The 16,515-nt window shown below is 40.6% G+C and overlaps 2 protein-coding genes across 2 annotated transcripts; both read left to right on the top strand.

The window, feature by feature from the left end:
* The first annotated feature begins 1,921 nt into the window (after nucleotides 1–1,921).
* On the top strand, nucleotides 1,922–10,783 carry pip4k2cb (phosphatidylinositol-5-phosphate 4-kinase, type II, gamma b). Its single transcript, XM_062986724.1, has 10 exons — nucleotides 1,922–2,077; nucleotides 3,145–3,242; nucleotides 3,508–3,604; nucleotides 5,902–6,051; nucleotides 6,280–6,426; nucleotides 6,929–6,967; nucleotides 7,218–7,331; nucleotides 9,421–9,685; nucleotides 9,992–10,095; nucleotides 10,648–10,783. Exons 1-10 carry the CDS (start codon nucleotides 1,922–1,924, stop codon nucleotides 10,726–10,728), a joined length of 1,251 nt encoding a protein of 416 aa, XP_062842794.1. The 3' UTR covers nucleotides 10,729–10,783.
* Nucleotides 10,784–13,200: 2,417 nt separating this feature from the next.
* Nucleotides 13,201–14,241, top strand: LOC134302122 (G-protein coupled receptor 182-like). Its single transcript, XM_062987170.1, has one exon. It carries the CDS (start codon nucleotides 13,201–13,203, stop codon nucleotides 14,239–14,241), a length of 1,041 nt encoding a protein of 346 aa, XP_062843240.1.
* The last annotated feature ends 2,274 nt before the right edge of the window (nucleotides 14,242–16,515 follow it).

Below are 16,515 nucleotides of genomic sequence, written 5' to 3' on the forward strand. Positions count from 1 at the left end.
CGCCTGTTGGACTCACACGTGATTTTTATTTTATTTCTCATTATTTATTAGTTGTTGGTTTTTTTGCTTTTTGATTTAGGATCTGGATTTAGGATTTAGGATTTGATTAAAATAAAAGTTATTTGGTACACTTGTGTTAGTGGGGTGTGTTTAAAATGCACGACTGATCTATTATTACTATTTATTAAACACCTACAGTTTTAACATTTCCACTTTATTCTTTTATTTTTTGGTGTTACGGCTAATCCAGCTGTTTGACGAATGGTTAAAAGATTTAACCAGAAGAAAAGTAGGATGTCCACAAATTTTTGACTGTCAGTTTTTGATATTTTTATGAATAAAATACATTTTAACCACTTTAAATAGATTTAGTTTAGAATGTAGAATTATGTATTGCTAATTTAAAACCAACACTTATTTATTGAGCTTTAAATTTGTATCATATTTTATTTTAATGTTTTTATTATTATTATTATTGTTGTTGTTATTATTATTATTATATATTTTTAATTATTATTATTATTTATCATTTTCAAGTTGAAATGGATGAAGTTCTGAGATAAAATAAATCTAAAGCAATGTTTAACACTTTATTTTTATTATTATTTAATATTTTTTGATTACATCACTCTTGTGTTCATATTTAATTAAAGAAAATAAAGTTTTGCAATAAAAATCTTTCTGTCTTAATTCTTCCTCTCTGTTTACTCCTATTTCTGCTCTAACCTGCTGACTGCAGTTCGTTTATGAAGTTTTAATAAATCAATTCAACATCTGAGAGACTGAAGAGGAAGAAAAAGCAAAAGTCCCGAATCACTAGAATAAACTCTGCAGGTGAAAAGTAGCGGTCAGTACTAAAGGGCTGTGTGTTAGTCAGGAGAGAAGGTCTGCAGCAGTACAGGTGAAATACCATCAGGGAATTGGATATGACTAACTTATTCAAAAGATTGGCGGTAAATGCATAAAAAAATGAGTTTAATCAAAGTGTAAAACATCAATTTTAAGATTCTAATACAGCAAACAAACAAAATCACGCCATCACCCTCAGATCAGAGAAAATCTAAACCCACAGCTTCTCTTATTTATTACCTTTATATACAAACACTTTTATCTGTTTTATTATTATTATTAATATTATTATTATTAATAATAATAATAATAATAAAAATAATAATAATAATAATAATAATAATAATATTTAAACTATTTTATTATTATAATAATAATTATTATTATTATTTGTATTATTATTACCATTTTAACTATTTTATTATTATTATTAATAATAACAATAATATTTAAACTATTTTATTATTATAATTATTATTATTATTATTACTATTATTATTATTATTATTATTTTTATTATTATTATTTAATAATAATTCTGTGCGGCTTTGGCAACACACCTCTCCCTGTCAAGCCAATAAAGCTTCTTAAATTAGAATTTCAGCGAGAGAGAGAGAGAGAGAGAGAGAGAGAGAGAGAGAGAGAGAGAGAGAGAGAGAGAGAGGAGGTGAGGGAGGTGATTGAGGTGAGAGAGTCACATGTGGATCAGGTGACCATTAGCATGTTCCTGCCAGGCTTCAGTTGAGGGTGAATTTACAATCCAGGGCAGGACTTCACTCTCTCACATTCACTCTCTCACATTCACTCTCTCACTCATCACATTCACCAGTTCATCTCCACCAGAGACCATCAAACAGGAGTCCAGTCACTGGTCATAAGCACTGCAGGAGCTCTGGAGGATCGGTCCGCAGGAACAGCCGCTTCACTGCTGGAGAGAACAAAGCACCGGCTCTCATTTCTACTGAGGAGGGAAGAGTGGGTGCTGCACCCTTCAGACCAGGGTCATCAGGGACGGCATGGAGGCCCAGAAGCGCTGATTAACATCTCAGCTTCAGAGTCGGAGGACTGAACCATGACGTCTCCCAAATCCAGCACCGCACCCCATCCGGCGCCCGTCAAACTGTCGCGCACCAAGAGCAAGAAGAAGCACTTCGTTCAGCAGAAGGTGGAGGTGTTCAGGGCCAGCGACCCCATCATGAGTGTCTTCATGTGGGGCATCAACCACACGGTACGCTACACCTGCATACACCTATATACAACTATATACACCTATATACACCTGTACACACCTGTTTACACACCTGTCTACACCTGTATACACCTCTCTGTACCTATATACACCTGTACACACCTGTATACAACTATATACACCTATATACACCTGTCTGTACCTATATACACCTGTATACACCTGTTCACACACCTGTCTACACCTGTACACACCTATATACACCTGTTTACACCTATATACACCTGTATACACACCTATCTACACCTGTACACAACCTGTCTATACCTGTACACACCAGTCTATACATGTACATGCCTGTCTGTACCTATATACACCTGTCTGTACCTATATACACCTGCCTGTACCTATATACACCTGTCTATATCTATATACACCTGTCTATATCTATATACACCTGTCTATATCTATATACACCTGTCTGTACCTATATACACCTGTCTATATCTATATACACCTGTACACACCAATATACACTTATATACCTATGTACACCTGTCTACACCCATATACACCTGTACACACTAATATACACCTGTTTTTTACATATACACACCTGTATACACCTAAATACACCTGTCTACTCCTCTCTGCACCTATATACACTTGTCTACACCATTAAACACCTGTTTACACTTGTACACATCTATATACACTTGTCTATATTTATGTACACCTGTATACACATTTATATACACCTATATACACCTGTCCATGCATGCCTATACATCTATATACACCTCAATACTCCATTATACACCTGTCTACACCTGCCCACACCCATATACACTTGTCTACACCTATATACATCTATATACACCTGTACACACCTGTCTAGACCTCTATACATCTGTCTAGACCTCTATACTGATGGATGGATGGATCACATAAATCAGACTGACTCAGATCAAAGCTGCTTCTGGTTTTAATATCTGATGTTTATTTGCATCGTTCTGAATGTGGTGTGTGTGTGTGTGTGTGTGTGTGTGTGTGTGTATGTATGTGTGTATGTGTGTGTGTGTGTGTGTGTGTGTGTGTGTGTGTAGGTGAGTGATATGGTTCTTCTTCCTGCCCCGGTGATGCTGCTACCTGACGACTTCAAAGCCAACAGCAAGATCAAAGTCAACTATCATCTGTTCAACAAGTAATACACACACACACTCACACACACACACTTACACACTCTCACACACACACACTTACACACTCTCACACACACACTTACACACTCTCACACACACACACACACACACACACATTACCACATCTATATTAATATAATCGTTATTAGATTGTACTTTATCAGTTGTACGTTTGTTGTTGTAGTGTTTGTATGATTGATTTTGTTACCATGGTAACGTGATGAAAGCATCTCTTTGATCCGTGTCCTTTATTTTTGGCGTTTGTAGAGAGAATCTTCCAGGACACTTTAAGTTTAAGGAGTACTGTCCTCAGGTGTTCCGAAACCTCCGGGAACGCTTCGGCATCGAGGATCAGGACTATCAGGTATGGGGTGCACAACTGTCCAAACATCTGTCCAAACATCTGTCCAAACACCCGTCCACTGATTTATTCATCCACCTAACATCCACCTAACATCCACATACCATCAACCCTCCATCCAACATCTGTCCACTGACTCATCCATCTGTCTAGAACCCAACAATCCCTCCATTCAATCATCCGTTTATTTATCCATCCATCTATCATCCATCCAGCCAGTCATCCACATACCATCAACCCACCATCTATCCCTCCAATTATTCATCAACCCTCCAAACCGTCCTTCCCTCCGTCCATCCATCTAACATCCATCCATCCACATACCATCAACCATCCAACCATCCATCCCATCATCCGCATACCATCCACCTAAGAACCGACCATCCATCCATCCATCTAACATCCACTTACGATCCATCAATCAACATATCAACCTTCCATCCCTCCATCCATTTATTCATCCAACATTACTTATGAACCCACAATTCATCCATCCAATCATCCCTCCATTTAATCATCTATTCATCCATCCATCCACATACATCAACCCTCCAGCCCGTCCATCCATCCTTTCATCTCACCCATCACCCATCATTCCATTCATCTAACATCCACCTATGAACCCACCATCCATCAATCCACAGACCATCAACCCTCCATCCCACCGTTCCTCCATCCATCTAACATCCACTTATGATACCACCATCCATCAGTGCACATACCATCAATCTTCCCACGTCTATTTATCCATCCATCATCCATCCATCATCCATCCATCATCCATCCGTCTATCCGTCTATCCAAATATCCATCAATCCATCAATCCACATACCATCTCCTCCCACACAGCATCTTCACATCCATTCATTTATCCAGGTTGTAGAAGAGCACTGAAGGTGTAGCTCCTTCCTCCATGAATACTGAAGCTCTCTGTAAGAATCACTTACAGAATCCAGATGTTTTAGAGAAGGTGTGTGTTACTCTGTGTGGGTGTGGCACATGTGGATGGAGCTTAGATGATAAACGTGTTTCTGTTCTGACTTTTACCCATCAGATTCAGGATGATTGTATATTTCTGATATTGTGTATTATATAAGAACAATACTGTACATAACATCAAAGAGTGAAATCTAAATGAAACCAGGAGATTTTGTGGTTTTAATGTGTTTTTTGTGTTTTGATGTTGTGATTAAGCTTTAATATGAATGCATGTTGTTAGCGTGTTGTTAGCGTGTTTTTAGCATGTTGTTAGCATGCTGGACACCCTGCTGGACGCCGTGTTGGACGCCGTGCTGGACGCTGTGCGCTCCGTGGTGTGGTTTTGTGATGCTGCTTTGTTTGTACGTTGCGCGTTTATCATGCAAACGCGTCTGAGATCACGTTACCTCGCAGGACGAGCGCCGTCGTTGATGTTTGCATGTTTTTGCATGAAGCCGATCCCAGCATGCTCTGCTCCTTTCACTCTTCTCTTTGGATGGCATCGTTCCTTACCAACCAAGACACCCTCCCCCTCGCCCTGCCCCCGATCCCCTACATGTTTGCATAACCATCAGACCAAACAGTTTCAGAACTTCAGAGGAAAAGAATAAAAGCGAAACACCAGACGCAGGCTGGAAAAGGTTCTGCAACTCCTATATTTCCCATCAAAACCACAATTATCTCCAACAACTGCAAACAAACATCGTTCACGTCACTCTGGAGGACGTTTGGTCCATTTTATTGACAGAATCACTTACATTCAGCCACATTAGAGGACTTCCCTCCATGACCTGCCTGTTTAAGGTCCTGCCTCAGTATCTCAGTGAGGTTTAAGTCTCGGACTAAACCACTAAACCTCTCGTTTCTTCACTTTAAGCCACTAAAGTTGGATTTTTGGAGCTCTCTGTGCTTCTGGTCTGTTGGATCCTCGTCTCCTTGCACAACACAGTTGTTCTCCAGCTTTAGATCACAGACTGATGACCAGATGTTCTTGCTTTAGGAGGTAAGGAGACCCTGAAGCAGTGAAGCATCCACACACCATCACATCACCACCGTTCCTGGTAGGACGTTCTCGTTGTGGACCCACGTCCTCCAAAACTTCTGTTTAGTGGTTGTGTATTTGTCTATTGGTTGTTCCACACCTCCCTTGGAGCCGGTCGTGTTTAGGTTGAAGTCGGATGGGTTAGCTTAGTCCCGTTTCACCTGTTTAGCCATAGTCAATCCACCCTCCGCATGTTAGAAGGTGGCACCTGAGGCACGGAATTGAAGCCAGGTCTCCAGTACCCCGTTCTCATCCCTCGCCCGTGTTTCCGTCTGTGTAGGTGTCCCTGGTGCGCATGTCCCCCGTCCGCGAGGGAGACGGTCAGGACGAGCGACTCCTGCTGACCTCATACGACCGGACGCTCATCATCAAACAGATCTCCAGCGAGGAGGTGGAGGACATGCACAACATCCTGTCCGAATATCACCAGGTAATAAAACCACTTTATTAATCCTGACTCCACCCCTGACGGGGGAAAAGAAGCGGCTCGCTGCAGAACAGCCTCAGTTCTCCTTGATCAGGAGCCACGAGAAAGAGATAAACGAGTATCGCTGAGTGTTTGTTTGAGGTCCGGCACTTTTCACATTGGAATCTGGTGCCACCGGGGGGTCAGCGACCCTGACCAGGACAAAACGTACTCATGTATTTTTTTTTTCAGTACATCGTGAAGTGTCACGGCACCACGCTGCTCCCTCAGTTCCTCGGCATGTACCGCATCACCGTCAACAACGAGGACGCCTACTTCCTCATCATGAGGAACATGTTCAGCCACAGACTCACCGTCCACAGGAAGTACGACCTCAAGGTGAGAGCCACGCCCACTGCGTTCACCTTACGAGCGGCGTAATTAATAAAGCTTTAATAACGTTATAATTGTAATAATAATAATAATAATAATACATTTTATTTATATAGCGCTTTTCAAGATACTCAAAGGACTAGAGGGCGCACAAGATGTTTATTGATCTAAGACAATATAAGGCCAAAAGTATGTGGACACCCCTAATTACTTCAGCGTATTCAGCCACACCCATTGCTAACAGGTGTATAAAATCAAAGCTTTCATGTGTGGGTGCTACCGACCTGGCCAGGTGTCCAAACAGATAGTGTCTCTCTGTACACGGTGCAATAGGGGAATTCCCCAACAGTCTAGGGAAGAACCTTTCCCGTTCCTGTTCCAGAACGAGGTCCATGAGGAAGTGCTTTGATGAGTTTTGGATGAATTGGAACGTAAGTTCCCACAGACGCACTCCAAAATCTGATCCTGACTGCAGTGGATCTAACGTGAGCGTTTCTTTATCCTCCAGGGTTCTCTGGTGTCTCGGGAAGCCAGCGAGAAAGAAAAGGTACGAATTCAAAACACTAGCGAGGAGCCCACAGGCGACACTGTCCACAGTCGAGTGAGCTTTACACCACCACGGTTCAGAGACTGAGCAGAAGTAAAGAGAGAGAGAGAAGACTCGGCTTCAGGATCAGTGACATGAACCTACAGAGCCGGTCTCCGAGCCCGTGTCGATGTAAAGCTCGCTCGACTGCAGACAATCTGAGCCGTGTTCCTTCTTACACCACCAAACATATCATCTCTGGTGGTTCCAGGAGAAAGATCTGCCCACCTTTAAGGACGTGGACTTCAGGAACAACATGCAGAAGGTTCACATCAGTGATGAGGAGAAGCAGAAGCTGATGGAGAAGCTCCACAGAGACGTTGACGTGAGTCCAACAGATTCTCTAACACAACTGGAACCATGTTCACAGGCCTAACTCTGGTCTTAATCCTAGCCTAGAGCCCTAGTACTAATCATAACCCTATACCTAACCCTAATCATAATCCTATACCTAACCCTAATCATAATCCTATACCTAACCCTAACCCTAATCATAATCATAATCCTATACCTAACCCTAATCATAATCATAATCCTATACCTAACCCTAATCATAATCCTATACCTACCCCTAATCATAATCCTATACCTAACCCTAACCCTAATCATAATCCTATACCTAACCCTAATCATAATCCTATACCTAACCCTAATCATAATCATAATCCTATACCTAACCCTAATCATAATCATAATCCTATACCTAACCCTAACCCTAATCATAATCATAATCATAATCCTATACCTAACCCTAATCATAATCCTATACCTAACCCTAACCCTAATCATAATCCTATACCTAACCCTAACCCTAATCATAATCCTATACCTAACCCTAATCATAATCATAATCCTATACCTAACCCTAATCATAATCATAATCCTATACCTAACCCTAATCATGATCATAATCCTATACCTAACCCTAACCCTAATCATAATCCTATACCTAACCCTAATCATAATCATAATCCTATACCTAACCCTAATCATAATCCTATACCTAACCCTAATCATAATCCTATACCTAACCCTAGTCCTACAAATAACCCCAGCCCTGAACTTAGACCTAGTCATTATCTAGCCCAAACCCTAGCCCTACTTCTTGCCCTAAAACTAACCTTAGTCCTTATCCTAGCCATACCCTAACCCTAGTTCTAGTATTAAAACTAACCCTAGCTCAAGCCCTTACTTTAAACCCTACCCTAGCCCTAACCCTTACCCTAGCCTTAGACCAACCTAATGTAGCCCTAATCCTAATATAACCTTAACCCTAGTCCAACCCTAATCCTAATATAACCTTAACCCTAGTCCAACCCTAATCCTAATATAACCTTAACCCTAGTCCAACCCTAACCCTAATATAACCTTAACCCTAGTCCAACCCTAATCCTAATATAACCTTAACCCTAGTCCAACCCTAACCCTAATATAACCTTAACCCTAGTCCAACCCTAATCCTAATATAACCTTAACCCTAGTCCAACCCTAACCCTAATATAACCTTAACCCTAGTCCAACCCTAATCCTAATATAACCTTAACCCTAGTCCAACCCTAACCCTAATATAACCTTAACCCTAGTCCAACCCTAATCCTAATATAACCTTAACCCTAGTCCAACCCTAACCCTAATATAACCTTAACCCTAGTCCAACCCTAATCCTAATATAACCTTAACCCTAGTCCAACCCTAACCCTAATATAACCTTAACCCTAGTCCAACCCTAATCCTAATATAACCTTAACCCTAGTCCAACCCTAACCCTAATATAACCTTAACCCTAGTCCATCCCTAACCCTAATATAACCTTAACCCTAGTCCAACCCTAACCCTAATATAACCTTAACCCTAGTCCATCCCTAACCCTAATATAACCTTAACCCAAGTCCAACCCTAACCCTAATATAACCCTAATCCAACCCTGACAGGCAAAGCCAATCATATCTGTATAGATTCGAACCTGGATCTGAGAGGTTGTGCGCTCATGTCCCAGTACTGCTGTAAAATCAGGTTCATTATAAACACAGTGTTACGGGTCGTTCTCTCACCACCGCTCAGCACCGCCGCCGCCGCTGTAGGTTCTGCTGAGCGCGTGCAGAAAAGCGTTTCCTGTTGGTGAGGAGGTTAATGGAGGTGACGGTGTGTCCTGCACTCACTCGGCCGGGTTTGATCCTAAAGATAAGAGACGAGCGGGTTCAGCACTCAGAGATCCGGTTCCATCAAGCACAGGAAACCTGCAGGAGAAAGAGCAGAGGGTTAAAGAAACAGGATTTCATACTGTAACTGCAGGAACTGTTACAGCAGAGGGTTAAAGAAACAGGATTGTGTGTATGTGTGTGTATATGTGTGTGTATGTGTGTGAATGTGTGTGAATGTGTTTGTATGTGTGTGTGTGTGTGTGTTTCCTGTAGTTTCTGGTCCAGCTGAAGATCATGGATTACTCTCTGTTGTTGGGGATCCATGACATTGAGCGGGCGGAGCTTGAGGAGGAAGAGGAGGATGAAGAATCGCCGTGTGAGGAGGAGGAGGAGCAGGAGAACGGCGTCACCGTGTTAGCGCCGGCGTCCCTCAGTACGTCGCCTGAAGGCATCGCCGCCTCCCTCGCCGGCCGTAAACCCTTCGGGCCCGGAGAGCTGGACCCCCGAGTGGACGTCTACGCCGTTCAGAGCGCAGCGGGTGAGTCGGGGGGGGGCAGTCCGGGTCGAGCTGTTGTTGTTAACCGATCGTCTGTACGTGAGTAGTTGGACACCAGAGCATGAGCTTGTCGGACGTTCCAAAAACAAACAGTAGTAAAACAGAGTGACCACTCCTCTGAGAAGCTTGTGTCTGTGTGTGGGAATTTGTGCCCTTCAGTCAATAGATGACAGCATTTGTATGGCTGGTTGCTGACTGACCAGTCAATGTTCTTAATATTAATTGTAATTTGTAATATGAATTGTTCAGATGTAACTGCTCGTGTTCGGGCTGGATTGTGTTTTGCAGGTTCTCCACAGCATGAAATTTACTTCATGGGTTTAATAAATATTCTGACTCATTACGACACCAAGAAAAAAGCAGCTCACGCCGCCAAAACCGTCAAACACGGCGTGAGTACCAACTCCTCATCTCCTTATATCACTGTCCATATTAATAATGACATTTAATCATTTTACTGCTTCATTAATTTAAAAACACCTGAGAAAAAGTCTCACCATGTATAAAATCAATAAAATAACATCACATGCTGCTACAGATAAATAGTGTGAAGGCCTCAGAGTGTAAAAACATCTGATTAAAATCTGATTATTAAAGCAGCAGCCACATCAACACAAACCTGCTCATAAATAATCATCATATATAAATATATAAAGTTAAATCATTCATTTAAAATTCTGATAAAAATCTTATTCAAGATTAATTATTAAATAAGGATATCATTTATATAAATAATTAAATACTGGAGTAAATTATGGTTTATTAATAACAATGTTGTTTTGGTTTTTTTTGTTTTCTGTTTTTTTTGTTTTGTTTTTTGTTTTGTTTCTTTTTCTGTTTCTTTGTTTTTTGTTTGTTGTTTTCTGTTTTTTGTTGTTTTTTGTTTGTTTTTTGTTTTTGTTTTGTTTTTATTGTTGTTTTTGGTTTTTGTGTGTTCCTCTCAGTCGGGTGCAGAGATTTCCACGGTTCATCCTGATCAGTACGGCAAGAGATTCCTGGAATTCATCACCAACATCTTCACCTGAAGACTTACGACTTTTATTTCTATTTTATATATTTATATATGTTTTTTGATCAGTTGTAGGGGCCCTGCTGGGATTTAAACAAATAAACTACCAGCTGAGAGTGTAGGATCTGAGCATGGCTGCTAAACTAGCATATATAGAGTAGAACGTCGTTAGAAAATGTTTTATTGTTGAATTATTTATTACGTTGATTGTGTTATATTGAATGTTTGTGTTATATTATTATATAACATCAGTTAGAGCTCTAGTGTTGTACGACATTCAGGAATCACACGGTTCATATCGTTCATGTTACCTCACGTCACTACACCCTCATCACTTTGTGATGGTTGGCTGCACACATGGGTCAGCGTGTTCTCCAGCGTCCTCTGTCCTCCCATGAGTCCCGTCTCTGTTCTGGACATCTCGTACCTTCGCTCAGTGGTGATTATCTTCAGCTGTTACAGAAAGAGTTCCAGACTTCCAAGAAACGACCTTCAGACTTCAGCTGTAATCTAGTTGCTTTGAAAACAAATAAAATAAATTGTGTTTTGTTGCAATTTTTGTGATAATAAAGGAAAAATCATTAAAAGTTCATTTGTCGGTTTTTTTTTTTTTTTTTTTTTTTTTTTTACTCATCAGATTTTTTTGGTTGAGATTAGGGCTCTGCGCCTCATCAAACCACATTTTAATGGTTCTCAAGCTGGAACAGGAAAGGTCCTTCCACTAACTGTTGCCACACAGTTCATGTATTTATTGTGATTTGAATCGTTAGCAGTAGAATCTTTAGAGAAGCTTCTCCAGGCGTTTGGGTCTCCTGTATCTCCTCGGTGCTTTGTGGAAGCTCCTGTGATCTTTTGTCCTGGCGTCCACAATGTGTTTGTGCTCCTCGGTTTCCTCCTGAACTCAGCAGAAGTTCAGAGGTTAATGATGATTCTTACCGTTCCTCATAAATCACAAAAATCCTGCTGAGGAAACAAAAATGGGTTTCCTATTTTCTCCTGCCGTCAGCATGTAGAACTTTTACTCAAACCAGCCTGCTCAGAAGAACCGATTTCACTGGGCGTGGAACCATCAGATCCTCCATTCTCATCAAGAACCTGAAGCTTCTCCAGGCTCATCCAGGTTCCTCTAAACTTCTCCAGGTTCCTCTAAACTTCTCCAGGTTCCTCTAAACTTCTCCAGGTTTCTTCTGAACAGACTGAACACAAAGGTTTGTGCAGCTCAGAATTTCTCTTGGTTAAATAATTGCTGTATTTAATGATCTCATGAATTTTTGCTTCTCCTTGTAACGTTATGTTTTATTTTTATAATTAAAGGATTTAAAATCTGAAATCCTAAATTTAACTTTTACTATTTTCAGGGAGGTTTAAAAAACTTTTACTATATTTATATTTACACGTTTTTAAATTTATTGAGAAAAAGAAATAATATATAATATAATAATATATAATATAATTACTGCTCATTTAATAATAAATTAGGTGGTAAAATAAAAATAAAAAAATAAAGAATATAAATACAGTAAATTATTAAAATCTACATTATTTTTTTCTGATTGGCATAAACAATTCTGCACTTTTTAAAGAACGATCAATAGGTCGAAAATATATAACATATTTATTATAATTTTATTTAAATTGTACAATAATCTGTATAAATATAATTATTATCATTAAATGCTTAATATTATTATTATTATATATTTATTATTTACCATATTTATTATAATTATTACATAATATTATATTATTATTATCATTATTGTTGTTAGAAATACTACATTATTAATATCATATTATATTATAATACTATACTAATATTTATAATCATTTACTATTTAGCATTTAGTAATTTGTTATTATTATATTGTAAAATATTATATAACTATGTTATTATTATTATAATTATTAAACATTATATAATATTATTATTATTTAACTTTTTATGCTTTTATTTTCTTAATAACTGTAATACAGAAATTTATATTTATTTAATTATTTATTTTGTGATGGCAAAATAGCAATAGCTAAATGTTGGTTCTACAGCCTTTATGCTGTGTGTGTGTGTGTGTGTGTGTGTGTGTGTGTGTGTGTGTGCGTGCGTGCGTGCGTGCGTGCGTGCGTGTGTGTGTGTGTGTGTGTTTTAAACACGCTCCTGTTATTTTATATTATTATTTTTCCGGCTTTGTAACACTGACTTAAATGTATTTAATTATTTATTTATTTATGTATTTATTTATTTATTTAATTATGTATTTATGTATGTATTTATTTAATTATTTATTTATTTATGTATTTATGTATTTATTTATTACTTATATATTATGTATTTATTTATTATGTATTTATTTATAATTTATATATTTATGTATTTATTTATTATGTATTTATTTATTATTTATGTATTTATTTATTGCTTATATATTTATGTATTTATTTATTATTTATTTATATATTTATTATTTATATATTTATGTATTTATTTAGACAGATGGATAATGAGAGTGACTGGTCATGTGACGTGGAGCTGGATTTAGCCTCCCGCCGTATCGGCCTCTTCCTGCTCTACCTCTTCATGTTTATCGCCGGACTAGCGCTGAACCTGACGGCGCTCTGGGTGAACTGGCAGAGGCGGCGCTCACGGAACACGGTGATATTCTGCATGCTCAACATGGGCGTGGCCGACACCCTGCTGGTGCTCACGTTACCCATCAGCATGCTGGAGGCCGTGCTGGATCACGTCTGGCTCTGGGGCGACTTCCTGTGCCGCTTTTCCAACCTGGTCATCGTCACTAACATCTTTGCTAGCTGTTTTTTCGTAGCGTACATGTCCGTTGAGCGCTACTTCGCGCTGGTCCGTGGGTCGGCCCCGCGGGGCACGGGCGCGGCGGAGAGACGCAAGAGGTACGCCATCGGGGCGGCGCTGTGGATCCTGGCGCTGTTCTTCGCCGCGCTGGAGACGGCTCACGTTAGGGTTCTGAACATGCACGAGCCGGGATGCTACATGTTACCTGAGCACGCCGTCGTGGAGTGGTCCAGCTCTCTCACCATCATCCAGCTCCTCCTGCAGTTCCTCCTCCCGTCCGCCATCATCGTGACCTTTAACACGCTGCTGTCCCGAGCCGTGCGCTCGTCCCCCGAGGTTCAGAGCCGCCGCGGCGATGGCGTTTGGCTCCTGCACGTTTATTCCGCCGTGTTTTTGGTCTGTTGGTTCCCGTACCACACCGTCATGCTCCTCCTTGAGGTGTACTTTTCTCAAAGCGAACACTCCGTGTTCGACTGCAACACCGTCGGGCAGCTCTTCTTCTCCTACACCGTGGTCAGCGCCGTGGCTCTGCTGCACTGCCTGGCCAATCCCGTCCTCTACAGCTTCCTCAGCCGGAGCTTCCGGAACAAGCTGGTCAACCTGGTCCTCAGCCGCCTGCCGCAGGACGCCCTCGCTAATCTGCACGCTAACGACACCGGCGCTAAGGAACAGGGAGGGAAGAAAAACGAGGCGGCCGAGCACAGCACCAACCAGTCAGAGGGGTGAATTCAGAGCGGAGGGGCTTGAACCAACAACCTTATGATCACTCGTGTAGTACATTACTTATTAAGCTTACACTGCTAAAGTACACTATAAAGACAAAAGTATTGGGACGCCCCTTCTAAACTTTGATTCACATGTTTCCGCCACAACAGTTACTAACAGCTGTAATAAATGAATCATTAAATAGTTTAGGGAAGGACTGAAACTCTGATATATGTGTTAAATAAGTGCGTCTTTTATTCATCTACTTTTTCAGCATTTAGCGGACAGCAATTGAGGGTGATACGTTTTTGCATTTTACCCCAATTTAGTCGTATCTAATCACCCGATTGCATTTCACTTCCTCTCTACTGCTGCAGAGCTCCACTCCAGACTGAGGAGGGTCTCCTGCACCGCTTCTTCTCACCTGCACCAGGCAGGATCCATAACGCACACGTAGAGTCATGCACTGATCTACGTTATCCCCTGTCTCTGTGCAGCACCATTGATCAGCCAGCAGAGGGCATAACTGCAGCAGTTATGAGGGATCCACTCCAGCATTCCCACCCTCGGACCAGTCGATCGTTGTCTGTGTAGACACCCAGCCGGCCAGTAGCAACGAGATGTCAGCACAGACACCTGAGCTCCCCGCTAGTTTATCAGGAAGAAAAGTACAAACACTTATTACTTCTAATCTTTTTTTAATTGTTTTTTTTATGCATTTAGGTTTTTTTCTATTTTAATTTTCCCCCAGAACAAGGAACATGCAGAAAATGTATTCGTTTTATTAGTTTCTGTTCTCAGTTTTTTTAAAGCTAAAGCACAGAGACGGGGGATAATAGAGATCAGTGCGTGACTCTCCATCAGGTTCTGCAGAACTGCTCAGTTTTTCTGTTTGCTTTTGTTTTGTACCGTACTGTTAATTCATCGCTGTATGATGCTACTGGTGCTTTAATTTCCTTTGGGATCAATAAAGTGTCTATCTGAAGAAAGCTGGGCGGCACAGTGGCTCGGTGGGTAGCACTGTCGCCTCACAGCTAGAAGGTCCTGGGTTCGATCCCCAGGTGGGGCGGTCCGGGTCCTTTCTGTGTGGAGTTTGCATGTTCTTGCGTGGGTTTCCTCCAACAGTCCAAAGACCTTGAACTGATAAATCTTGTGTAATAAGTAACTAGCATTCCTGTTATAACTGTAACCAAAGTGTAAAACATGACGTTATAATCCTAATAAATAAATAAATAAATCCTAAAAAAAGAAAAGAAAGTTACAAAACACTTTCATACTAATAAATAAGAAGCAAAAACATCTCATGTTACCATAACACTGATTTTTTAAAATATTTTCTTTATGCATTTTCTCCCTTTTTCTCCTTTTTAGGGCGTCCAATTCCCTGATTGCGTCACGCTTCCTCTCCACCAATGCCGATCCCCGCTCTGATTGAGGAGAACGAAGCTAACCCACGCCCCCTCCGACACGTGGGCAGCAGCCGTATGCATCTTATCACCTACGCTTTGACGAGTGCAGTGCAGCTCAGCGTTGTGTACTGAGAGACACACCCTGAGAGCACTCTTTTATCATCTCTGTGCAGGCGACATCAATCAGCCAGCAGAGGTCGTAATTGCACCAGTCATGGGAGAGAGACGCCATACGGCTTAGTCCCGCCCATATCTGAACAACAGGCCAATCGTTGTTCATGTGGCCGCTCAGACTTAGCCGGCAGGCAGAGCTGAGACTCGATACGATGTATTCGAGATCCCAGCTCTGGTTCCAGCGTGTGTTTTTACTGCTGCGCCACCTGAGCTGCCCAAACTGTAGATTTTTATTATTTTTTATTATTATTTTTTGTTGGGCAGTGATAGCTCAGTGGTTAAGGTACTAGACTAGTAAACAGAAGGTTGCCGGTTCAAGCCCCGCCACCACCAAGTTGCCACTGTTGGGTCCCTGAGCAAGGCCCTTAACCCTCAATTGCTCATTGTGTAAGTCGCTTTGGATAAAAGCGTCTGCTAAATGCTGTAAATGTTTGTATTTATTAGCTCACAGTTTATCAGCCTCGTTTTTTCTGTTTTTTTCTGTTCTTGTTTTATAGGGAATCTGAATAAACACAAAAGTCTGAATTTATTTTACATCTCACAGACTGAGTTACTGTTTGAAAGAGAAAAACGCGCTTCTAGCTTTTCCTGTTTTTAATAATAACGCAAAATGCAATTTTATTATTTGTTTAAAGCTTTTAATAAATAAATCGACTTTTATCTTTATGTATGATTACTTGGTGACTTTTTTTCCTAATGTGTGAACATTATT

This window comes from Trichomycterus rosablanca, chromosome 24, assembly GCF_030014385.1.
Source record: "Trichomycterus rosablanca isolate fTriRos1 chromosome 24, fTriRos1.hap1, whole genome shotgun sequence".
NCBI classification, from domain to species: domain Eukaryota; kingdom Metazoa; phylum Chordata; class Actinopteri; order Siluriformes; family Trichomycteridae; genus Trichomycterus; species Trichomycterus rosablanca.